Here is a 25,528-nt window from a genome sequence, read left to right as displayed (position 1 = left end):
AATTAAACCTGTGGTAGGCTTTCTTCCTTCAAAAGCATGTATGTAAACTAGCAGTACTGCAATAGTAATCCATTTGTTATTATGCCGTGAGATTTGAGAAAAAGCACTTCTCATACATTCATATGAGATATCAGGGATGGCAAAGGAGTTTTTATAGCAATTCAAAAACACATACTCCCAGTGCAGAAGTCTTTACAAATCCCTGGCATGCAGAGTGGAAGAATAGCAGAAAGCAAATGTATCAGTGCTGTTTCATGACCTGTGCAAGGTAAATTTGAGTCGCTAAATCTGTGGAGAAATTCACAGGGAGGGAAATTCTGCATAAAGGCTTACACATAGAATTCGTTTCAGATTGGTTGGCCAAATACATTAGTAGGTTTGATGCAATAACTCATAAAGGCATTTTTGTGCCCTTCAGAACATAAAATTCATGTTCAGCTCATGTTGCAGAGGGGCTGCATGTGGAAAATGAATGAGATCATCAATAGAGCTTGTGGAGCTGCCAGGACAGTCTTAGCATTGAATATTTGACACTGCCATCTTGAATCATATCATTGGCTCATGTTGCTCAGTATTGTTCATTGTGATTAGATGTAGCTCTCAGGTTTCAGGCATTGGTTTTGCCCAGCCCTGCTATGGAGGGTCCTTTCAAGTGGAGATGCCAGTGATTACACCTAGGTCCTTTGGCATGCAAAGTTAGTACAGTTGCGCCTTGGTACTTGTACGTTTTGGCACCCGAATGCCACAAACCAGGAAGTGAGTGTTCTGGTTTGCGAACGTTCTTTGGAACCCGAACATCCCAACTGCTGCTTCTGCGGCTTCCAGTTGAGTGCAGGAAGCTCCTGCAGCCAATCGGAAGCCGCCCCTTGGTTTTCGAAGTTGAACGGACTTCCAGAAACTGTTCGAGAACCAAGGTTCAACTGTACTTTGGAACATCTGCTTTGCATGAGGAACGTCCACTGCACTGCTGTCTGAAATCCTAGAGATTTCCTAGGTATGTTTTAATGATTTTAGTGAAAACTGCTGTTGGGACAATACCAGCTGCAGTGGGAGAACAGAATCCTACAATTTATCAAGTGTTTCTGCTGCACCCGTGTCACACTGTTTTAGCTGTTCTCTTAATGCTATAGGGTGAAAAACACTGTTCAAATGTCTATGTTTTTAACTTCAGTGGATAGGTTACTGAATCCTGCTAACCGAGTGCACATGTCTTTGGAAGAACAGCTGAAAGAGTTACTAGAAAAACTTGATCTCACCTGTGCAATGAAATCCAGTGGTTCTAGGAGTAAGCGAGCAAAGCTTTTAAAGAAAGAAATTAACTTGATTCGCATCAAGATAAGCCAGCAACAGCATCAGCCCTCTCAGATTGAATCAGGTATTGGAAGTTTTGAAGAAGAAAATGCAGTATTAGAACAAGAAGGCGAAGAAGGTAAGATGTATTAATTTAAGCAAGTATTAATAAAAAGTTGATAGAAATTGCCACAATCCTTGAGTGAAAGGGGATAAGAAATTACTTAGTGTTATCAAAAGCCCTGCACTTCTGTATACTTTTGTAGGTTCTAAATACAAATTTAGGAATCTAAACTTAATTTGTTTAGTATATAATCAGAGGTGGGTATTTTTAAAAAAGGTTTTATTCTCTTATGTTCCCTGCCCAGATTCCAAGAGTACCTTAATCCTACAATGAATGAATTACAAACAATTGCTTCTGAGTAAACATGTATAATATCAGAGTGATGCTGGCAGGATTGCACAGGGATTAAGAGATTTCAGAAAATCCATATTTGTGCATCCTTGCTCAGTTTCTTGCAGCAGTAAAATAAGTTGTTTTCCAGATAAGCTAGAAATCGCTATAATCCAGTTTAAAAGGGAGCATATAGGAATGGAAAAAATAAGAGTAGATTGAAGAGGTGAGAATAATCTAATGTGCCTAAAGAAGCTTACTGTTGCATCTATCTGTTTCCAAGTGATTATCCAGTTTTTACATTACATAGAAAGTTGCATTTGTTGCAGTGGGCCTTCATATTTTCATTAGCGGCAAGTTTCTTTCCCTGCTGTCGCATTGGAAATTGCTCCCAATACACCCGATAAGGCGGTTGTTTATAGCTCAGGTGCACATGTTTGCTATGTCTGCTGTCTTCACAGTCATGGCCATGCGGGTTTTATAGGTGAACTGCAAAAAAGGGGGGGAAACAGAAAAATTAAAAGGTTGAGATGTGAATAAAGAATGTATGCTGAATCCTTTTTTAAGTCAAAAATATGGAAAAGGTTAAAATCCAAAGCAAGTTTAAATGGGGAGCTGCTTAGTATTTTCATTGTGTGTAGAAGCAAATTGCACGAGAGGAGAAACCTGTGGGAAGCGTTAAGTATCCTCAAAGTCACAAAAGCATCCACTCAGTACTGTTGGTGTAAGATACTGACAAAATATTTCGGTAGAAATAGCTGCTTTTCTATGTCCTCTTCATTCTGCATGGAGTTTGTAGATAATGTATATGGATTGAAAACAAAGGTGGTAGACTTTATTGACCCAAATAGCAGGCATTCTCCCAGGTAAATAATTCCTGTAAAGAATGTCAGAACGATGCTAAACTAAATAGTAGGGGGAAAGATGAATTGGTAGAAGGAATGATTTTTTTTTTTAAAAAAAGAAAATCCTCCAAATAGTCAGTGGGTGAAATTCAATGTAATGTAAGCAGTCCACTGATCAGTCATGTACACTACAGAATGTCATCCTTAGGGTTGGGTTCATTGCAAGCATGACTTAAGTCTGGAGCCAACCTATGATATTTCCTGTCGGGTTTTTGCCATTAAGATAGAAGTGCAAGTTTTACTGAATTGAAACTGGTAACCATAACTCTAAGCTGTTTTGCAATGCTCAATAATATATTAATTTAGCAAAGCTTTCAAAGCCCCCTGTTAATTCTCAACAGTTTCAGGCTCCAAAAGTGTTTAAACAAACAAACAAACAAACTGAAAAAGTTTAAACAGGTAAGGTGGATATATTACTCAGCTTACTGTATTTTAAGTACTTTTATAAACAGCTTACGTCATGAAACGCTATGCAATTTGAAAGCTAATAGTATTTTAGAGGCTTAAAACTTTGGCACAAATTGGAACTCTTAAGATTCAATCCACAATGCAAGCAGAGTGAGTCCTTTGGTTCCAGTGGGACTCTCTGTGAAATAAATACATTGAAGATTAGAGCCAATCTTTTCCACACTTACCATATTCCCCTAAATCCAGGCACTAACTAGGACAGTTGGTTTAAAGTTTATGTGTTATACTTTGTATCAAACAACAATAATTATTGCGGGCTACATATTTGATACTAAGTTTTATGTAGTAGCTCTTATAACTATCAGTTTTCAAAAACCCAACTTTATTAATTTTTTCAGGAGATAAATCTCCCCCTAAACTTGAACCATCAGATGCATTACCTCTTCCTTCAAACTCGGAGACTAATTCAGAGCCACCAACCCTCAAACCTGTAGAACTCAATCCAGAGCAGAATAAACTTTACAAAAGAGTAAAATTTGACAATGAATTGTATAGTACTTCCATTCAGAAAGAAATAAATGGACACACTCCAGAACACTTACTTGACAGTAATCTCAGTGAGTCGACCGTTTCTGCTGTAGCTGAGTCATCAACTGATGTAAACAGACGTACTTCTGTTCTCTTCTGCAAATCGAAAAGTGTAAGCCCCCCAAAGTCTGCAAAGAACACTGAAACCCAGCCAACTTCTCCACAGCTAGGGACCAAAACCTTTTTGTCTGTAGTCCTTCCAAGGTTGGAGACACTACTGCAGCCCAGGAAAAGATCAAGGAGTGCTTGTGGAGATTCTGAGGTGGATGATGAGTCCCCTGTAAAGCGTTTGGATACAGGTAAACATTTGCTTCCATATTCTTGTTAAAGATAACATGGATAAATAATTATTGAATCCTTTTTTTAAAAAAAGCCCACATTAAATTGACAGTATAAATGTACAGCTTTATATTTGTAGAAGCCTGATACCTTCCGACATCTGATTAATTTGTTTTATCCATGTTGTCTAACTTCATATTCAGGGATGGTTGTTTTTTCTTTTCCTTTACTGCTGTGATCTGCTCTTCTTTTAAATTAAATTGAATGTTAGATCTTTCTTCAAACCTTCTGCACTAATGAATCTGAATGCTTGCAGCCTAGTTAGCTATCTTTTATATGGATACCTTTTTGTGTCTAATCATGAGAAGAATATACATGGATTCTGTTAAAGGTCAACTTTAGGATTTACATCCAAACCCCAAAAGGTTTGGACCGGTTCTGTTGTGCCATTCCCAGAAGCAGCCCTCTGTTGGGTATAAAATGTAGTTCCCCCCTAAGTTTTATGCGTTGGATCCAAGCAGCTGTGTACGTTGCTTGCCAGGATTAAGCGTCACAGTTTTCCTTTAGTGCTCTAGCACTGGGAGTGCCGTTTGGATCCAATCCTATATTACACTGTGTGTGTGTGTGTGTTTTTCAAAGAAAATCCTCAAAGTTATGAATGAGATGAATCTGGGGGAAAAGTTTTATTAGTGTTATGAATTATTATTATTTTTTTGAGTGATAGGTTCTTACAAAGCAACCAAATCCCTACTCTGCCACTCTGGCCAGGGCTTGGATGAAGAAGTGGTGTCCCCCCTACTCAACTGTGCCTGGGCTTTGCTGGCAGGAAGCGGAGCCCCCGTGGAGCTCTCTTTTATTCACCTGCCTGAACAGTGGTTATATGGAAGCTGTTGCTGGTGTTATCTAGTATAAAGGCCCCCCAAAGGGGTGTTTGGGAAGGCAGAGGTGGAGCTGAACCAGCAGCGGGTTAACTGAATTAAAAACGTGGCCTTGCTGGTGGTAAGTTGCGATCTGGACCTGTTTGCTGTGCCAGCCTGGCGTGACAAACCGCAAGGTTTTCCTGTCCGTCTCCTTTCTTCCTGTGATAGGAAAGGAGATTTTGAGTCCGTAACACATAGCCAATCTCTTAACGGTGGTCAGACAAGAGGGAATGTTATATCTGCATTGTGTCGTTGAAAACGTGTATCATTTTAAAAGGATCAGTTTGGCGATACCAAATACGCAAACACACTTGATTATGACGTGCTGCTGTTAATGTCAAGTTTTCAAGCATTTGAGCAGCTTGTTGTTTTAAGCATAATAGTCTGACATTCATATTTCATGTACTTGTTGTGTTAAGCAGGTTTATTTGTTTGCAATGTAGAAAATAGTGGTGATTTACATTTTTACTTTTGCATGAAATGGCAAAAGCAGAAAATAGCTTGGTGAACAGTGTTCGTTTTAGTAGTTCAAGCCATCAGACCTGATTCACAGCAAAGAGCTGTTCTGTTGAGCAAACCAGTAATTGAGCAAACCAGTAACAGTAACAAACCAGATTTTCGGGATGTCACCCTTCAAGAAGCACATTCAGTAAACTTGTTGACTTCAGCTAATTATCTCTTTAAATTAGCTAACGAGATTGCTTTCCTATCTACCGTTCTGCTTCCATGTTTTTCTTTTCTGTGGCCAGGAGTTCAGTTGAAGAGGCTGCGGTTGGCATACGTTTTCAAGTATTAATTGTTCGGAGAATACTGCAGGTATCAAATATGGGTTTAAATCCAGAGCAAGTTAGTCTTACTTGGGTCCAGTTGAAGGAAATGGAACTTAGATCCCATTGAACTCGGTGCAACTTACGTGCAGCTAACTAGTTCTGGATGTATACAATTGTGTTCTGCATCTTGATGGGGAATGTGTCACAGGAACAACTGTTTAATGGGCTGCCCCAATTATCACACACTATAGAATGCACTGTTTTTACCCACAAAGTCTATATTTGAGTTTCCACCCCCACCATTTCTCATTGCAGTTTCTAGAAATGTCAAATCAAACTGTGCCGACTAGCATTTGGTGCAAAGAGAGAAATGTCATTTGTAGTTGGTGCCTCTGTACATTTCCATGTGTGTTTATTTATTTAGTCATTTTTTCATTTATATATACACACATATACATAGATACAAACCCCATTTACCTGAATATCCACCAGAAGCATGTTCTTAGCCTGACTTGTTTTAACAAATAGTAGCATCTAGTACAGGCTTCCTCAACCTCGGCCCTCCAGATATTTTGAGACTACAATTCCCAGCATCCCTGACCACTGGTCCTGCTAGCTAGGGATCATGGGAGTTGTAGTCCACAAACATCTGGAGGGCCGACGTTGAAGTAGCCTGATCTAGTAGCTGCTTGATTTAGCTTTAAAGTCAATATTTTTACAAGTGGAACTCATTTTTCCTTGTGTCTAGAATGCCATCTGAACAAAGTTTACCTGTGTCTGTTTGTTCTCATTGTGTTGCATTATGCCTCTACACACCTAAGGAACCTCTAACGCAAGAGTATGCCACTTGCTAGTTTGTTTCTTGCAGCTCATTATGAACTCATAGCGGAGGGCCCCCCCTCCACTTTCTCCATATTTGTCCAGAATCTTCCTACTGAACACGTTTTCTCTTTTTTACTGAGGTCATAGCAAAGTTCCAGTAGCTCACAAGACCGTCAACCAGTGGTTCACAAACATTCCTTGGCTTGCTTGCCGGCTATCATGTAATTGCTACCAGTCCCCTCTCCTGCATCATCTGGCATTCACAGAATGCCTGGGAGGGTAGGCATTTGTGTGGAGGTAAGGGGGCCGGCAGTAAAAAATAGTGGAAGTGTCACCATTTGCTTGGTAGGAACTTCTACCATTTCTTACCTGCTCAAAAACTGCAATGGAAATTAGACTTGAGAGTAGCGATTGGTGTCCTGTTCTCTAGAGGCTCTTGCCACTTGCTGGTGAGTGGCCTTGTTGATCCCTTTTGATCCCTTTTTGATCAGTTGCCTGGAACTTGGGTTGCGAGGACAACATCCAAGGAATCATGCCCTTTCCTTCCTACTATTGGAACGGTGTGTTTCTCTCTTCCTTCCTCTTCTCGGCCCAACCTCCTCACACTTTCCTGAGAAGTTCCAATTGTGCCGTTCCAGTTTCACAATGAACACGTGACGACACATAGTGCTGTTTCTTTTCTCTCCTCCCCGCGGCCCACCTCACTACTACACATGAAAGAGCAAAAGTGCCCCGAAAGTTGAGAAGCAGCAGGGGAGAGAAGTGTTGGTGTCCCCCTTTTTTCAGAACTCCAATTGTTACTGTTGATTTTTTTTAATTAAAAAAATGTACAGTGGACGCTCAGGTTGCAAACGTGAGCCGTGCGGGAAGCACGTTTGCAACCTGCAGTGCCGCGTCTGCACACGTGTGGGTTGTGATTTGGCGTTGCTGCGCAAGCACCGTAACCCAGAAGTAACCCATTCCGGTACTTCCGGGTTCGGCGCGGTGCGCAACCCAAAATCACGCAACTCAAAGCATCTGTAACCTGAGGTATGACTGTACAGTGGTACCTCGGGTTAAGTACTTAATTCGTTCCGGAGGTCCGTTCTTAACCTGAAACTGTTCTTAACCTGAAGCACCACTTTAGCTAATGGGGCCTCCCACTGCCGCCGCGCCACTGGAACACGATTTCTGTTCTCATCCTGAAGCAAAGTTCTTAACCCAAGGTACTATTTCTGGGTTAGTGGAGTCTGTAACCTGAAGCGTATGTAACCTGAGGTACCACTGTATAGGTAAATGTGGCAAATGTTTTATATCACCTATTTTAAATAGCTACAAAATATAGAAAGCAGGGTGAGTTTATAATCCTAACCCAGAAATAAGTTTTTCCCTGATGGTATCAACTGAATATTCCCTTCTGAGGGAAAGAAGAAGAAAATGCTGTAAAACTTTTTTTAATTTGTGTGTGTTTCTGTCCCATCTCTCTTATATAGAACTTCTTTTTAAACCAGCTTCATAAACCCATAAAATATTCAGGCAGTATTAGTTAATTGGCAAATGTTTCTTCTTTGCACTTAAATAGACCTTTTGTAAATACTGTTGTGCTTTGAGTAGAAGGATGCCATAGTGCAGTATTTTTTTGTCAAATAAAGCTGTTTCAGAGTGTCAACACTATTTCAAATAATCATCTTACAAGACTCTTCTAATGTATAATGTGGATGCAAATGACTTGCTGCTGGCCTTATTAAGAAAACTTCCATAAAGCTGTCTTTCTAGATCCCTAGTGTTCATGCAATCTTTGATATCTCTTAGCAGAAAAAGAGCTCTTTCTAAGTCTTCTCATGACTGTTGATCAAAACTCAAGTTTAACTTAAGTATAAAATTGGCAGGAAAAAACTAATAGACTATCAACTATACTAGAGTATCTTACCCGGTTTTTGTTAGAAATATTGAAATGATAATGTTTCCAGTACTTTACTGAAAATGTAAGCAGGACAATTCTATAGCTATATCTCTAATGTGGAAAAGTAAAATTCTTTATTTAATTGTGTGTGTTATGTAATTATTAAGGAAATACTGTGAGAGTGTTTTGGAAAGAATAAGCTCAGTTTACTTCTGAAATTGTGGAACTTGATGCCCTCTAGTCTGTTTTCTTATTTGTGGAGCAATTGACAGTAGCTGGAAACATTTCTAAAGCGCTGCATAGAAATCTTAGGATCCAGCAATTAACTGCAGCGTATATTGTTTTCTTTGAACTACTTAACTATTGTACATGGAAAAAGCAAAATTTGGAATAAACAATTTAGTAGTTCCTTCACCCTAAGCCTACGATTCCCTTTTTAAAAAATTATGTGTGCTGAAAACCAGTTCAGTAGCATCTTGTGACCCTTAGCACATGCTTCTGCTAACTCACAATACACCTTCTAAATTCACATGTGCAAGATACTTTCTTGGGCTTCGTCTGCTAATGTCTTACTGTGCTGTTGAAGCATCTTTAGAGGTACTGATGCTCCAAATATAGAAATAGGTGGATAAATTAATCTGTCATCTTCTTTCATTGGAATGAATTTTCTGCAAAAATGCAGCCCTTGTTCATAGTATCTCTTACGAAAAATGCCTCTAAGCTCTCTGCTGCTACTGCTTTCAATAATGAGCAGTTGATTCAAAGTGGAGAATATTTCAGTCTTCCACTTTCAGATATTACATTAAATATGACTAGTAGATGACATTGATAGTTTGCATAGTTTTTGCTATTCTTGCTCTGGATACTGCTGGGAGGAGGGCTTATTTAATTAAAGCTCTTTTCCCTTTCAGTGAGACTAAATGGCTTTTTCACTGTCTTCCAGGTTCTCATATTAACTAATATGCTGAGTATTTATCTATTTGGATCCTAATTATTTTCTATTATCCTGAACACCGACTGGAATTCAATGTAATGATCATTTTGGAACGCAGAAAGACAATTACATTTCAAGTAATTATTTTGGATCATGTTGGAGACACCAGCCATCCTTAAAACAAAATCAATATCTTGAACCCTGTTGGAGGAAGTCTTTGATATATATGAACCTATGCTCTTCATTCAGTATATTTCCCCATCTCCGTAAGTTATGAAGTTGTATGTTGCAATCTTATGTGACATAAATTGGTCGCAGTTTTACCAATCCCCAGAAGTCTTACATCAAACGTGCTCCTTGTGGGTTGATTGGTTAAGAATGTTCCTTTCCATCGCCATTCCTCTGCAAGCCAATCTAATCTTCCCTTGGCCAGGATATACTCCATAATACATTCACCAAATATAATAACTACATTTCTCTCCATCTTTATTTTGTTTCAGAAAATACAGGGCTCTATAGGAATTGAACATGATTTTGCACTAGCACTGGGCAGCAAAAAGGGTCTATATAGTGGTGCCATTCATTGATTATTGAAAATACTTGCCAGCCGACACCCTCAATTACTGCCTAGATCAGAAAACCCAATCCTGCGTTATACAGAGAGGGAATTAGGCAAGGGTTTTGTAACTTCCTAAGCCAAAGGGATTTTGAATTCCTAAATGCAGTATCTTATGTTTACTTCCAAACTTTTAGTATTCCTCATTTTTTAAAAAAAATCCTTCCCTTTTTCTTCTATTTCTTCATAACTGATTGCTTTCTACTGCATTGATTGTTTTCGGAGTCCAGTCGAGAATTCTTATCTGGTAGATACGGGTCTGCTTCTTTTTTACATAAATTTTAAACACTCTTGACACAATAAGTTTGACTCCATATTTACAGATTGGGTATAACTTCAGTTCCAAAATAATGAAATAGATTTTTTAAATTGTTTTGTGTATCCTGTGTTTCCATGAAATGGTTAGTTGTAGTTGTAGCTTCTACTGTGACAGTTGCATATCTGCTTCAACTTACACTCAAGTAAAAGGTAAAGGGACCCCTGACCATTAGGTCCAGTCGTGACCGACTCTGGGGTTGCGGCGCTCATCTCACTTTACAGGCCGAGGGAGCCGGAGTACAACTTCCGGGTCATGTGGCCAGCATGACTAAGCTGCTTCTGGTGAACCAGAGCAGCGCACGGAAACACTGTTTACTTTCCCGCTGGAGCGGTACCTATTTACTTGCACTGCGTGCTTTCGAACTGCTGGGTGGGCAGGAGCTGGGACCGAGCAACGGGAGCTCACCCCGTCGCGGAGATTCAAACCACCGACCTTCTGATCGGCAAGCCCTAGGCGCTCTCTCTCTCTTCACCTATTAAAAATAATATTTTTTTCAAGGAAGGTTTTCTTTTCACAGTATGAAAATCTTAAGTACATTTTATTACATAGATCTTCATCAACAGTAGTCAAAGAGTTCTTTACTACTTAGAAAGTGTTCTGTTGTCCCTTAACTAGCTTCTTGCAGCATGAACTTGTGTAGGCAAGAGCTTGTTCATCAGAAGTGCAAAGGATCTGAAGTGGACTATGAACAATTAAATTTCATAGGGGTTAACATTTAGAATGCCACACTCTTACTTATTGAAACAGACTAACATGGCTTTTCTTCTGAATGTACTCAAAAAAGCCGTAGCAAAGAATGGTGTGTTCTTAGGAAAACGTTGCTTGGACAACTAATGAAAACTTAGAAGCACAGAAAGATCATTGTAAAGGTCTGTTAACTTCCCGTGGAGTACTAATGGTGCCCGAAAACTTCAGTGTGGATCTGACAGAGCATCTCAAAGAAAATGAAAACAGATTCAGCTATTTTACCATTGCTCCAACAGAGTCTCTAAACTTGCTTGAGATATTGATAGTATCCGGCTACCAAGTGCTTCTTCCTCCTTACTCTCTATTTTTAGTAAATTGTTTGTGTTAGGCCAGGCCAAAATGTTTTATGCAACTATATCTGTTTCTGGTAACACCTGGGAATCAGCTATACTGCTACATATAATATGTTTTCTGTGTGTTGTAAAGTGAAATATACAAATGTGGCACTAGATGACAATGGTGAGCTATGGCAAATTCAATATATTTTTCAAAAACCTTTTTTTTAAAAGAAAGAGCATTTTCACAGCATTTTTATATATGTGTAGATTCCACCCTGTTCTTGCTAAATTATCATTTATGTTTTTGTATACTTCTATGGCTGTGTTTGGATTTAATGGTGAATTATGGTTTAGCATTACACAAACAAACCTTGGAGTGCTTCCTCCTTGCCTTTCTCTACTAGAGTGGCTAAGAGAAGTCTGGAAGCTTTTTAAAAAAATAATAATATTAACTATAGTTTAGCTTACAGCTGCAAGACATGCTGCAGCTCATTTTTGTAATGCTAGACTACATTTTCGTGTCATTCTTGAACCAGCCCTGTATGTTTTACACATATTTCTGCAGTTTATTAGCACTCATTGTGGAATAGTGTAGGGATGTAAGGAATGGACTTTGGTTGGATATGGTATTTGAACTTCTGTGCTTTAACTGCTCATATACAAGTGTGTGTACAAAAGTTTTAAATTGTCTTTCGAGTAACCCTTAAATATTTTGCTGTTTGGCTCACAAAACAGATCAGCACGCAGTATTACATTGTTTTCAGTTCTAAGCATTTGATCCTCTGGACTCCTAGAAATAATTATGCTGGCCCTTTCAAGCCCTGCTGTGTGTACATATTACTTGAAAATATTCACTTTGCAAATATTATTGCATTTACATTTAGCTTATATTTAGCATTCCTCCCCCCCAATTCATGTTGCCCTGTTTTGGAGGAGGATGAAGATCTTACCTCCGTGGGGCTTCAGCCCTATAACTGCTCTTTCTAACAGTAGTTTTTCAGTAAGATTTGTGCACAATGTCAGTAATGCAGTAATCTTTGCCTATGTACCACCACCTTGTAAAATGAGTACCGGTATATAAAACAAGGAAGCTTCATGAAACCTTCAAAGCTGATACGACACAAGCTATTGTTGACTGCTTCTCATTTTGATTTCTCTGTACCCGGTATATTCTGGTGTAAAAATGCAGAGTGACTAACTGAACGACAAGAAGGAGCGTATGGGGGTATAGGGAAATTGTAATGTCAATTTGCCTGCATTCTGTATTGTAGTTGGTTGTCTTCAGCTTGTACTGCCACAGGTTCATATCTTGTTGGATCGACTAGTGTCTAACATGTTCATCACACGGTACCAGTTTTAGGAAAAGTTATTTCTTAGAGCAGGTTTCTTTTTTTGAAAAATGAAAGATTGGAAGCATGTTATTTAAAACACTCCAAGGAAACATAATTTTAGCGTTATGTGTTCTGGCGGAACCGTGCCTCCATACAAGCCATCTTACCCTCTGCAGCTGGTGTGCCAAGCAGATCTTACCCACCCACCCCCAAGCGAGGCAGAGAGCTTTTAAGCTCTCAGACTTGCTTACTGGGCTCACAGGCGTCTTCTGAGATCTCGCAAGAGGCTCCCAGAGCTAGGCAGAGAGCTTAAAAGCTCTTTTTCCCCGGGAAAACCCTGCACAAAAAGCTCTCTTTCTTCCATGCTCTTAATTTATGGGATGTCAACCAATCAGTTTTCAGCAGTGTAAAAATGTACATAAGTTGTGAGTCACCTGCGTGTTTTCAACGTATTTTATGCATCTGTTGAATCTTACGTACAATTTTCATTCATGGTCAATTGAAGCATCTTTCAGTTTTATTTATTATTACGATATGAGATACTACCATTCCTGTTTCTAAAATAAGAGAAGATCAAATTTCAAAGTTAGCAGATAAGCTGTTTGGGTTGTGGACTTTTAGACTAGTTTAGTGCTGTATTAGGCTTCTGTACATAGGTTCTGAATCCTAAACTGAATATGTGCAGACAGTGTTAGCATTTTCTAGGGCTCTATTGAAAGTTAGCAGTCGCCTATTTGATACCAGACTGGTCCTCACAATGCTGGGAGGTTGGAGACAGCCATGTTCCATTTTCTTCTGACGATTTGAGGAATAGAATGAGTTTGCTGTCACTTGCAACTCAGATGCTTTGAGTACTGTATTAACTCACATTCTTTTAATTTTTAGATATTTAATGAAAATGTAGACCTGTCTTTTGTATGTTTGCATAGACTTCGTTCTGCATGCATTGCTTTAGGAGCGGCACAGTTTGATACATCTTGCAACAAGTATCAGTCTCTTGATTTTACCTCCTCTGTCTTCACTGATGTCTACGCATTCTGCATGTTTCACTTAACTATTTAACCTTTAATCTCATTCCTCTTGCACATGTTACAGCTCTATTAACAGAGGTACTAAAACATGCACATAAGTATATATTGAAACATGTATGAAAATGCAATCCACTTCCACATTATGTGTATTTTTCTTTTGTTAACCTGCCAGGTCTTTCAAATGGTTTTGGAGATGGCAGTAAAGAGTCGGAGTTAAATGATACTCCAGGGAGAAAAGTTGAACCTCGTCGCCGTTGTGCATCAGAGTCTAGTATATCCTCAAGTAACAGCCTGTTGTGTAATTCAAGGTAAAAAAATGGAATGCATTGACGGTTTTAAGAAAAAGGCGCAAGACGTTTTCGTCTTGCGAAGCAACTCAAAAAACAAAAAACTATTTCGTCTTGCGAGGCATTCGTCTTGCGATGTACCACTGTATGTTCAAAATATAATTATTTAGATCTAGACTTCCCATAAGTAGAGGTACTCCAGTTTGTCATTTGCCCTGTGCCTCTTGAAAATATTCTCTGGAAGGTTGCAGGACCCTCTGGAACAGTGAGGAAAGTGGTAAAAATCCCCATTTCCCTTCCTCAAGCAAGAATCTTCACTGGATTTCAGAAGTGGGCAGCCCAACAGTAATATTAGTTACTGGAGTGAGAGACTTCTGGCATATAAATGGCCATGTCCATGAAACCTTGTAAAGAAGTATAACGATTCACGTGTTTCTGCAAGCTATTGTTATTGTTGTTGTTATTGTTATTATGTTTTCTGACACTTCAAATGTTTCTAGTTTTAGCCTGCCAAAATGTGGGAAAGGCAAACCAGCGCTTATACGAAGACACACGTTAGAAGACCGAAGTGAGTTGATATCATGCATTGAAAATGGAAACTACGCAAAAGCAGCAAGAATTGCGGCTGGTAACTGATATATTTACGCTATGTATTTATAAAAAAGATCTTCCTGCCTGCTCTCTAGAAATGAAGGGTGATGCCTTCCCAGGACATGTTATTCTGTGGCCAGATGAATGTGAGACTTTGCCTATTTGTGTCTACCTCTTGAAGATACCCGTTAGGTTTTCCAACTTGCCCCCAATGTGCCTCCTTCTAATCAATCTCTTATTTCCTCTGCCTCAGACATTTTGAGGTTGAACATAACAAACACAAACCTTCTCCCATCCATATTTCCCTCCTGTGCACCCTTTTCTAAATTCATCGTTAAAATTGATCTGCTTTGAACACCCGTTACACCTTTAAACTCCTCTTTCCTTGCCTTGTGCTCTGCTCTTTGTCATTATAGCAGTTGGCCCCTTATGACTATTTAACCATTCCCTTCAGCGCATCTCCACCTCGAGGCCTTGTTAGCATTGCCTTTCCCGCACCAGCCTCGCTTCACCTCATCTGCTTTCCCTCAACTGTTGTCTCTTGTTCACTCCCTCGTTACTTCTTTTGTCCATCTAATATAAACTGTAAGCCCTTTGAGCACTATATTTTCCCTGTTCTATATATTGCCTTAACACACTGGTGTCACTAAGCAAATAAATTCAATTAACAAAGAACTCTTAGTTTGCATGTTGTGTTCAGGGCTTTCCATGTTGACTCTGCTCCAAAATGCCAGGAAATCGCAGCTGAGAACAAGACACATTATTGAGGCAGTATGGTACGGGATCCATGCTGTGGTTAGTTCAAGCTTCGCCGCCACCTTGGAGCAGAATGGCTTGCAGTTCAGAATCAGAAGAACCTTTATTTGCACCAGCCACTAGCCGTAGCAATAAAATAAAATACAGTGTACTGAAGATAGAGGTAAAAACTTAACTATACAAAATACATTCTGGAGGTTTACATCAATGATCAAATAATAGATCTTATTCTAATTGCCCCTGCTAAATTTTCTGCAGTTTTTGCTGTTGCCCGGTTATCTTGATCTGCTAGAAGAAAGGACACAGTAGCAAAGGTTGAGCGACCTGGTATAGATAGCATTTGAGGGGTGATAACCTCTCTCTTCAAAGGCTTTCCATTGCAGAGGGATCAGCCTAACTCCCATTTGTCTCTTCACTGGAATAGACATGTGGGGTCTATGCAGCTGAAGCTAACATGCAACTGAAGTTACCCTTCCATGTTGCAACTACACAACTGGCACAAATGATAAGAGTTGGAAGGGACTGTTTAAGAGGGGAGGAAGAGGAGTTGACACGCACGCAGACACACACAACCAGGGTTTGCCTTCCACCATTACACTTCTGTTTATAGGTATGGTACTGTATTTGAGTGCTGGGGCCTCTTAATAAATTACCTGCTCAGAAACTGTATGTATAATTCACAACACTGTGTGGAACGAGATCCTGGGCATAAACTTATACCATCATTATACCTGAACCATATTTCAGCTTTTCTGGAGTTCAGTCTGTAAGTGCCTCAAGTCTATTAGACTTAGCTGAGATGCTCCTGAAGAGCCTGTGGGAAACTGAGCTGCCGAGAAGTCTAGTCATTTGATACGATTAAAACACAACACACATCTGCGTCCATTTCTAGTTATAGCAGTGGAAAGTGGAACTGTGTATTGGTAATTTAAAATTACAGTGGTACCTTGGTTCTTGAACATAATCTGTTCTGGAAGTCCTTTCGACTTCCGAAATGTTTGAAAGCCAAGGCACGGCTTCTGATTGGCACTGGCACCCCGGAAACAATAGCTGAAAGCTGCATCGGACGTTTGGCTTCCGAAAAACATTTAAAAACTGGAACACTTACTTCTGGGTTTTTGGTGTTTGGGAGCCGAAGTGTTCGAGTATCAACGCGTTTGAGAACCAAGGTTCCATCGTATAAACTTGAAATAATTTTCTATGCTTCCTTTCGTCCAAGGAGCTCGAGGTAGTGTACATAATTCTGCCTCTTCCATTTCATCCTCGCAAAAACCCTGTGGTACCTTAGCCGTCACGGCTGATGAGGATTCCTTATCCACCAAACTAACCCTTACCCTACATTGGTTCACTTTATAAACTATTCTTTTGGAAAATCAAAACCATGTGTTGTGTCAGTGTGGAATCTGGCATACAGAATGCAACTGAGGTAGGGTATGATTTGACCAAATTTCACCCGCACTTCGTATTGATTTTCTCTTGAACATTGGGTTTGCTGTGTGCACAGAATGGCAGGGTGGTGGAAGGACCTTACTTGCAAACTTCTCTGACTCATAAAATGGGCTGCCTTTCAAACTCTTGCTGGGCAATGCCGGTTCATACTGAGCACGTGCATAAATTTCCTCATTCATGGGAGCTTAGGCAAACTTTGGACCAGAAAATGCATTTTTTTAAATTAATTTTTTTAAAAAAGCAACTCCTGGGTAATGGCACGAGTTAGACATTCCCCTTGATCTATTGCAGTAAAAAGTTTTGCAAAAGATGCAGTAAAAACAAAAATCTTTCCAAAAAGTCCCCCCACTCCCACGCTCCTTTTTCTTAATTGCAAGTCTGAGGGCAAGGACCATCTAATTATAATTTTTTGTAAGCTGCTCTTAAGAGTCTTTTTGGCAAAAGGGTTGGGGGATAAATGCCGTACATAAATAAAACCAAACCATCAATGTCTTTGGGAAGGGGGGAAAAAAATGGTTTAAAAGTGCTAGTCGCTCATCAAACATTTTTCTCATTCAAAACAAGTCATTTTATAGCATTTCTACCTCAAATTCAGTATGGACCTAACTCTTCTACCCTGTCAACTTCCAAATCAAGCCATAGAACTTGCATCCCCACTTCCAGATTCCTTATTATATTTCCAGAATGTGAGTCAACCAGCTTAATGTGGGACCATGACTGTGGCCTTATAACTAATGTGATCAATTATTTCAGTCCTACTTGTTTCCATGCCATGTAAAACTAATTACTATCCTTTGCAGGAATGCTGATTCTTGTGAACAGGCTATAGGAGTTTCCTAGTCAAAAGCATCATCATTATTCAACTAACCTTACTCAGAGTCGACCCATTGAAGTTCATGGCTCAAACTTTATTTCAGTGGGTCTACTGTTACTAAAAGTTAGTTGACTTGCTGTTTGATTTTTCTTCTTCAAATCTACACTAAAGAACAGGAGAACAGAATCACAGGACTGCCAGTTTCAATTTGTGGAAATAATCACTCGTGAGTCTTATAAGGCCACAGCCAACAAATTCTCTTAGCTCAGTGTATCTGTGGCTCTTGCATGCATAGTATTAACTGGTTAAACTGGTCAATATGTTACTCTGTTCTCCCAGTCAGCCAGTGAACAATGTGTAACAATATATTGAGCCACCTCCAACCTTGATGTTGACAGCGTAGCCGCTTTTCTGCATGGAATGTTTTGTTCCGAAACCTATGTGGTATGGACTGGTTTTCACCACACCAAAGACTTGAGCAAGTAGAAGAGCAAAGATTAACAGCTGGTTAAAATTGCCCAAACAACATAGGAGCTGCTTCATGCTAATGCCCTACTCAAAGGGCACACACAAAGTTTACCTTTTCAGTGTGTCAACCATTGCATCAACTGTAGCCGTTATTGATTTACTCTCTCTTTCTCTCTTTTCCCCTTTAGAAGTTGGGCACAGCAGCATGTGGATTTCAACAGATGCTTCCAATTCTGTCCTTGAGCCTCTAAAAGTTGTGTGGGCCAAATGCAGTGGGTATCCTTCCTATCCAGCACTGGTGAGTTGTCATTTATATTAGAGGTGACTAGGAGTAACATACCTTTTTTTATTCCAGTTGCACAATTTATTATGGGTGCATCTGAGTTCATGAAATGGCAAGTGGCAGTTGTCATATTCTGACGCTTTCAGAGTCAGTTTCCATGTAAGTGTCATGTTAGCCCAATTTTGGAAGTATACCCAATAATTAGTTTCCCATTACAGTGGTACCTCGCAAGACGAATGCCTCGCAAGACAAAAGAGTTTTTTGTTTTTTTGAGTTGCTTCGCAAGATGAATTTCCCTATGGGCTTGCTTCGCAAGACGAAAACGTCTTGCGCCTTTTTCTTAAAACTGTCAATGCATTCCTATGGGAAACCGTCAATGCATTTCCTATGGGAAACCATGCTTCGCAAGACGAAAAATTCACAAGACGAAAAAGCTCGCAGAACGAATTAATTTCGTCTTGCAAGGCACCACTGTAATTTATTCCAACTTGTGTATATATATATATATGTCCTTTCATATCCATATTTGGAGATGTCAACTCTCCAATACGTTCTTAAACAACAACAACAACAACAACAAGCAAACCTGGTTTTCTGTACCAAGTTGGAATAAATTGATACTGGAAATATTAATAGATCCATTTCAATAACATTTTATGCCTGGTTTTGGTACAGAAATGGTTTTGGTCTCCCTTTATGATGACTTCTGTCAGGAGAGTGGGGAAATGTGTTCCAGTTACTTCTCCTTGACTTCTCAGCGGCTTTTGATACTATCGATCACGGTATCCTTTTGGAGTGGCTGTGCAAGTTAGGGGTGGGCATCACTTCTTGGTCTTCCTTAGCCGTTTCCAAGAGAGTGATGCTTGGGGAGTGCTCTTCAGCTCTGTGGAGTCGTCAATGTGGGTTCAGTTTTATCCCCCATGCTGTTTAGTATCGACATGAAACCACCGAGTTGGGCTATCTACAATTTGGGACTATGTTGTCAGCAATATGCGGATGACACACAGCTCTACTTCTCCTTTGCATCTGCAGGTGAGGCAGTTGAAGTGCTGGACCAGTGTCTTGCCTGGTAATGGGACTGGATGAGAGCCAACAAACTGGAGCTCAGTCCAGATAAGACTAAGCCGCTGTTAGTGGGTGGTTCCCTAGAGTGAATGAATGGGAAGTTGCCTGCTCTTGATGGGGTCACATTCCCTCTGAAGGAGTGGGTACATAGCTTGGGGGTGCTCCTGGATCCATTGCTGTCACTTGAGGCTCAGGTGGCCTCGGTGGTGCAGAGTTCCTTCCCTGAGCGTTGACTGGTGGCCCAGCTGTGCCCCTATCTGGCCAGGGATAGCTTCGCTTCTGCTGCCTGTGCTTTGGCAATCTCCAGTGTAGATTACTACAATGCATTGTACATGTGGCTGCTTCTGAAGGTGGTTTGGAAACTTCAGCTGGTGTAGAAAATGGTGGCCACATTGCTCAATTAGTTGCCAGGCCCAATTCAAAGTGCTGGTTTGGACCTATAAAGCCTTAAATGGCTCAGTACTGCTCTGTGGTCCAAACCACTGAGCCTCTTGGGCTTGCTGATCAGAAGGTTGGTGGTTCTAATCCACACAAAGGGGTGAGCTCCCGTTGCTCTGTCCCAGCTTCTGCCAACCTAGCAGTTCGAAAGCACACCAGTGCAAGTAGATAAATAGAGGTACCGCTGTGGCGGGAAGGTAAACGGTGTTTCCGTGCGCTCTGGTTTCCGTCATGGTGTTCCGTTGTGCCAGAAGCAGTTTAGTCATGCTGACTGCATGACCCAGAAAGCTGTCTGTGGACAAACGCCCGCTCCCTCGGCCTGAAAAGAAAGATGAGCGCCACACCCCATAGTCGCCTTTGACTGGACCAGGGGTCCTTTACCTTTTTATCTTTTACCTGAAGGTCTGAACCAGGCCTTCAAATCATCATCCAAGGTCCTTCTTCATGTGCTTCCTCCACAAGAGGTCTAGAGGGTGGCAACACGAAAATGGGCCTTTTCTGCCATGGCTCTCTGTGGAATGCTCTCTCCAGAGAGGCTCTCCTGGTGCCTTCACTACATATTTTTAGCCTCCAGGCAAAAATGTTCCTCTATAACCAGGCCTTTGACTAATTAAACAATCTGGACTTTCAGTTGTGTTTATGAGAGGGAATTGTTGGTGATGGTGGTGGTTGTATGTATTTTGTGTTTCCATTCTGTAATGTTATGCTATGAACCGGCTTGTGATCTTCGGTTAAAGGGTGGTATATGAATTTAATAAATAACCATAATAACCACAATGTCTAACAAATTAAAGTCTTAAGCATTGGATACTTAATGGGTAAATAGTGCACACAGTTGGTTATTTCAAAGAGGTTACTGTAGCACAGGGCTGGCTCACCTATGGCCCTTCAGAGGTATCTGGATTCAAACTCGCATCATCCCTGATTGTTGATTAGGCTGGCTGGAATTGACAGGAGTTGGAATTCAGCAACCTCTGGAGGACCACAAGTTATCCTTGCTGTAGCAGCCTGGGGCTTGATCATGTGGGAACCAAATGGGAAGTTACCACATTATTAAGAGTGTGACTCCTGTGAATTGAGTTTAATGTTGCGTACATTGGTTTGAGATTTATGTTAGTAGATAGCTGCCTAATATACAATAAAACCTTTAAGAGCAGTTAATAAATTATTATCCTTTCCCCTCCATTTTATAGATAATTGACCCTAAAATGCCTCGTGTTGCTGGTCATCACAATGGTGTTACAATACCAGTGCCACCCCTTGATGTGTTGAAAATTGGAGAACAAATGCAGACCAAATCGGATGAGAAGCTTTTCTTGGTTTTATTTTTTGACAATAAAAGGAGCTGGTATGTAAACTTCTTTCTCAAATGAAAAAGTCCTGTATGTTTTATCTGTAAGGGCAGCTGAAAATGTGATAAATTGGGTTCCACAGCTCCTTATTTGCTCAGAAATGGAATTTTGCAGAAGGAGAGAAAAATGTTACTTGCATGATCCAAATAATTTTAGGAAGCATAAAAGCTCTAGCTTCTGAAAAACCTGATCCCTCCTATAGCAACTGTGTTTAGACATCATGATAAACCATAGTTTATTTTGAAAGGAATAAGGCTGTGCTAGCCTTGGGCGTAAAGCCTTCCTCTTTCCCTCTTCCAGCGCAAAAGCGAAGCTTAACTTGAACTTTATTTGAAACGAGCCACCTTCATGATTCATGGTTTGAAGTTGGCTTGCTTTAAACCATACTTAAGAGTAACCATGGTTTTTTCAGGTTCAGATGTAATGATCAGCTACAGTGAACCAGAAACTGAATTGAAAGCTTCAGAATTTCTCAATAGCAACACCAGTGGAAAATTTGAAGCGTGCAAGCACAAGATTTGTGCAGGCACGTTCCTGCCATGATGAACTATGATTTATTGTGATGTCCAGTTGTAATCAAAGGCCTTATTTGCACATACCACAAAGCCAAGCCATGTTTGAACAAGTACGCACTGAGTGCATGGAGTGAAAATTGCAACTGTTTTGCTCTGGTCCTGCTGAGAGTTAAAGCCATAGTTTGACTTAACATTATCTGGGCTTTTGTCCCTCTCACCAAAGCATGTCCTGTGGCCAAGGTTCATTTCATTGCTTTATCAGTCATGGCATATCTGGGGCAGATAAACCACAAGCTCGGGTTCAGATGTAACACTACATCTGGTACGCAAGCTGAGACCCTACCTCCCCACAAACTGTCTTGCCAGAGTGGTGCATGCTCTAGTTATCTCCCACTTGGACTGTTGCAATGCGCTCTACGTGGGGCTACCTTTGAAGGTGACCTGGAAACTACAACTAATCCAGAATGCGGGAGCTAGACTGGTGACTGGGAGTGGCCGCCAAGGCTGTATAACACCGGTCTTGAAAGAGCTATATTGGCTCCCAGTACGTTTCCGAGCACAATTCAAAGTGTTGGTGCTGACCTTAAAAGCCCTAAACAGCCTTGGTCCAGTATATCTGAAGGAGCGTCTCCACCTCCATCATTCAGCACTGGATGTCCAGTTCCGAGGGCTTTCTGGTAGTTCCCTCACTGCGAGAAGTGAGGTTACAGGGAACCAGGCAGAGGGCCTTCACAGTATTGTCACCTGCTGTGTGGAACGCCCTCCCACCAGATGTAAAGGAAATAAACAACTGGCTTTTAGAAAACATCTGAAGGCAGCCCTGTTTAGGGAAGTTTTTAATGTTTGATATTTTAATATCCTGTCGAGAGCCGCCCAGAATGGCTGGGGAAACCCAGCCAGATGGGCCTGGTATTATTATTATTATTATTATTATTATTATTATTAACCATGTGGCAGAAGTTGCAAAGCTGCCTCTATGTAATGTTTGTCATTGTTAGCCTCTGATCCTGTTCAATATCCATCCTGATTGTGTATTTAGACCTTCGGCTGAGAAATGATGAAAGTGCCATCTCATACCAGTGCCGTGTTTTTAAGAAGTAATCTTGTTAGCCTGCTTGATAATATGGTCCTCATTGAAATGGCCTCGGTTGTCTGAAAAATAAAGTGCAGGCCTAATACCAATGTTCTTGACTGCTGCACATCTTTTCCATGGACCACAGTTTTAAAATCACTTCCTTAGAGAATTTGTCCATTATGAGATTTGTATGAAATTTTGATTTACTTCCCTGTTTGAAAATCACTTGGGGCTGGTGATAATGTATGGTGTTAAACATTGGACTCAAACGTTTTTGTTCCACCATGCCTTTTTAGCTTTTCATTATTCCGATTAATCTGTAAGTGTAGGTTTCTTCTATTTCCAACATTTATCCTTGCAATTTTTAATAGAAGTTGGTTTTAATTGTCTGTTGTAGACTGCTGTGAGCATTGTTTCGAGTGGGAAGGAGAACTTAAAACAAAACAAAAATTGCATGAGAACCAGGGTATTTTTAATTTTCCAAAATGGTGATAAGTATCTAAGATGTTGACTTGTCCTTTTCCAGGCAATGGCTTCCAAAATCCAAAATGATTCCGCTTGGGATTGATGAAACAATAGACAAGTTAAAAATGATGGAAGGTCGGAACTCAAGTATTCGCAAAGCCGTTAGGGTTGCTTTTGATCGTGCTATGAACCATCTCAGTAGAGTCCACGGAGAACCAGTCAGTGACTTCAGTGATATTGACTAACATAGGTGCAGCCAAGGCACACAAAAAACCACCCTGTATAGAGATCTACAAATTAACTTCTTCGTCTACAAGAATGTATTGAAGATACAACTTCGTAATCATTGATCCAGTGGCAGGGTTCTGCAGCAGATCCTCTGAATCACCATTGCCATATTGATTTAAAGAATTTTTTTATCATTGTGTTGCTGTTTGGAGGATTTTTCCACTAAAATATCTTGTTCATAGTGTTCATAAAGTGTACATATATGTATATTCAACTCTTAACTTATTCTGATTTTAGATGTACCTTTTTATTTCTTTTATTTTGGCTGGGAAAGGGATAGATTGTCATTTCCATTTCTTTCCGCATTTTTTTTAATTAAAAAAAAAACAAAACTTCAGCACCACCTTCCAGCTTAAGGTGCTAGGTGTTTCTTGAAGTAAATAACATCAGATAGATTTGGCTAAATCATATATTATGATATGGTGCTGCTTATGAAACTTGTATGTGATCTGTAGCTTTTTAACAAGACCTCTGAATGTTTGATTTTGCATAAATCAATTAATCTTTGCACAAAGTACCACATAGTTAAGATGTAAATTTACAACAGCAAATGTGTATTTTAAGAGAAGAAATTACATTATTTTGGAGGGTACTTTGTGAGAAAGACAACAGAAGTAAAAAAAAATAATTATGCTATGTACATCACTTGAAAAATCACCAAAAACACTCCATTGTTGCCCAAAATATCACTTTAGAAATTATTTGTGTTTTACACACAACCGGCTTAAAGCCTGTGAGTACATTATTTCTTGCAAACCATATCTCATCTATCTCCCCTGGATTTTATGTGCCTCCCTGTGTTATATTTATTGTAGAAAATGTATTACTTTGCTTTATAAAGAGAAATAAATGAGAAAGTATATTGATATACATTTTTATATAGGCACATAAGACAATTTGCTTTGGGAGAAAAAGCTGTCTTGGAAATGGTTGTACAAAATAACTTGATGGGTTGTGTGTCATTTGACCTTTTTTTGTAACTTGTAATCTTTCTTTCAAAGGGGATTTATGTAACTTTTAATTTTAGAACACTTTGGTAGCAATAGAAACTTTGGATACATTTTTGTATGGTACATGTGATGTATATAGAATTAGTACTTTATTTTTATTTCGAAGAATTAAAGCATTACATTTAGGGAAGGAAAATGATAGGGTGGGTTTCGAGTAATAACTTTTATATTAAAAAAATAAAGTAAAACTATTGATTGTTGTAGCTACTTTATTTCTATGTTCACTGGAATACTGAATTTGTAACAATGGAAATGGCAAGTATGTTTTCAATGTGATTTATAATGACTACACTATTTATAAGTGCACTGCGGTGGACTCTTCAGTGATAACTTAAATGCTGTACCGAGATATATAATATGCAACACCAAATAATGCATATGAATGCACGAAATATTTATGCCCAGCTTCTTTTTTTTTAAAATGGGTTAGCAAAGATGGCAAAGCCAATACTTTTAAAGTCTTTTTAAACAATTTCATTGAATAGCGTTCTTCATTGTAAAACCTGCTTGGATTTTTATTTTAAAGCTACAACCAATTTTGGAATAGTTTCTAATGTTTTTTATTATCTATGGTTTGTAATACCCCCTTAGAAGCTTGAAATAAACTTCCTTTCTCAAGTGATACTATTGTCATGCATTTGGCCCCTTAGAATGTCTACATGAGAGCCAGACTTGCCTAACCACTTTCTCACAACAGAGATCACTACAAATGCTATACAAAGGATTCAGTTTTGCACCGAGCTGCATTTTGAGCCACCTAACCACTCACAGATCTCATATGCAGCAATATTTGTGATCACTAAGGAACACTTCTAGGAATCTCAAAAGTTTAGCTTCACTGTGTTTGCGTTACAAGAAGAACTCTGCAGGGGCACTTAACGTAATGTCTGAGCAGCCGAAAGAAGATTGAAGTTGCGGTAGCTTAAATGTGAGGATTGCAAAACTACGTAAAGGATGTGCACTGGACAAAAGGATATGCATTTGGGGCTGATTGAAAAAATAGCTCCTGTGCTTTTGCACAGTTGATTTTTCATTAATCATGCTATAAACTGCCGTAGGCATAGGGCAGGTCACATATCCGAAAAAGGTCTACATTGGAAATTTATCTTCACATCAATAGTTCCTTCATTGTGCATCTTCTAGATCTGTAAGTACCTT

The 25,528-nt window shown here is 39.7% G+C and overlaps 1 protein-coding gene across 6 annotated transcripts in view; it reads left to right on the top strand.

Annotated features, from left to right (window-relative positions):
• The window catches only part of BRD1 (bromodomain containing 1), a 41,923-nt gene extending 16,931 nt beyond the window's left edge, over positions 1-24,992 (top strand). The window contains exons 7-14 of one of the 6 annotated variants that reach the window (XR_014502075.1): positions 1,172-1,429; positions 3,396-3,884; positions 13,687-13,822; positions 14,302-14,429; positions 15,127-15,311; positions 18,068-18,177; positions 20,859-21,013; positions 23,134-24,992. Coding sequence is in view for 5 of the 6 variants with exons in the window: in XM_083399394.1 (XP_083255520.1) it covers positions 1,172-1,429; positions 3,396-3,884; positions 13,687-13,822; positions 14,302-14,429; positions 18,068-18,177; positions 20,859-21,013; positions 23,134-23,317 (1,460 nt within the window). In the remaining variant the exon portion in view is untranslated. Of the gene's footprint in view, positions 1-1,171; positions 1,430-3,395; positions 3,885-9,201; positions 9,408-13,686; positions 13,823-14,301; positions 14,430-15,126; positions 15,312-18,067; positions 18,178-20,858; positions 21,014-23,133 lie in introns of those variants that run through there. The other 5 variants (XM_083399395.1, XM_083399394.1, XM_083399397.1 and 2 more) reach the window with 5 other exon arrangements.
• Positions 24,993-25,528: the final 536 nt, after the last annotated feature.

The sequence above is a fragment of the Podarcis tiliguerta genome (assembly GCF_965153285.1).
Source record: "Podarcis tiliguerta genome assembly, chromosome: 10".
NCBI classification, from domain to species: domain Eukaryota; kingdom Metazoa; phylum Chordata; class Lepidosauria; order Squamata; family Lacertidae; genus Podarcis; species Podarcis tiliguerta.
The sequence above is the reverse complement of the archived record's forward strand: the minus strand, read 5'-3'. Positions and strand labels throughout refer to the sequence as shown.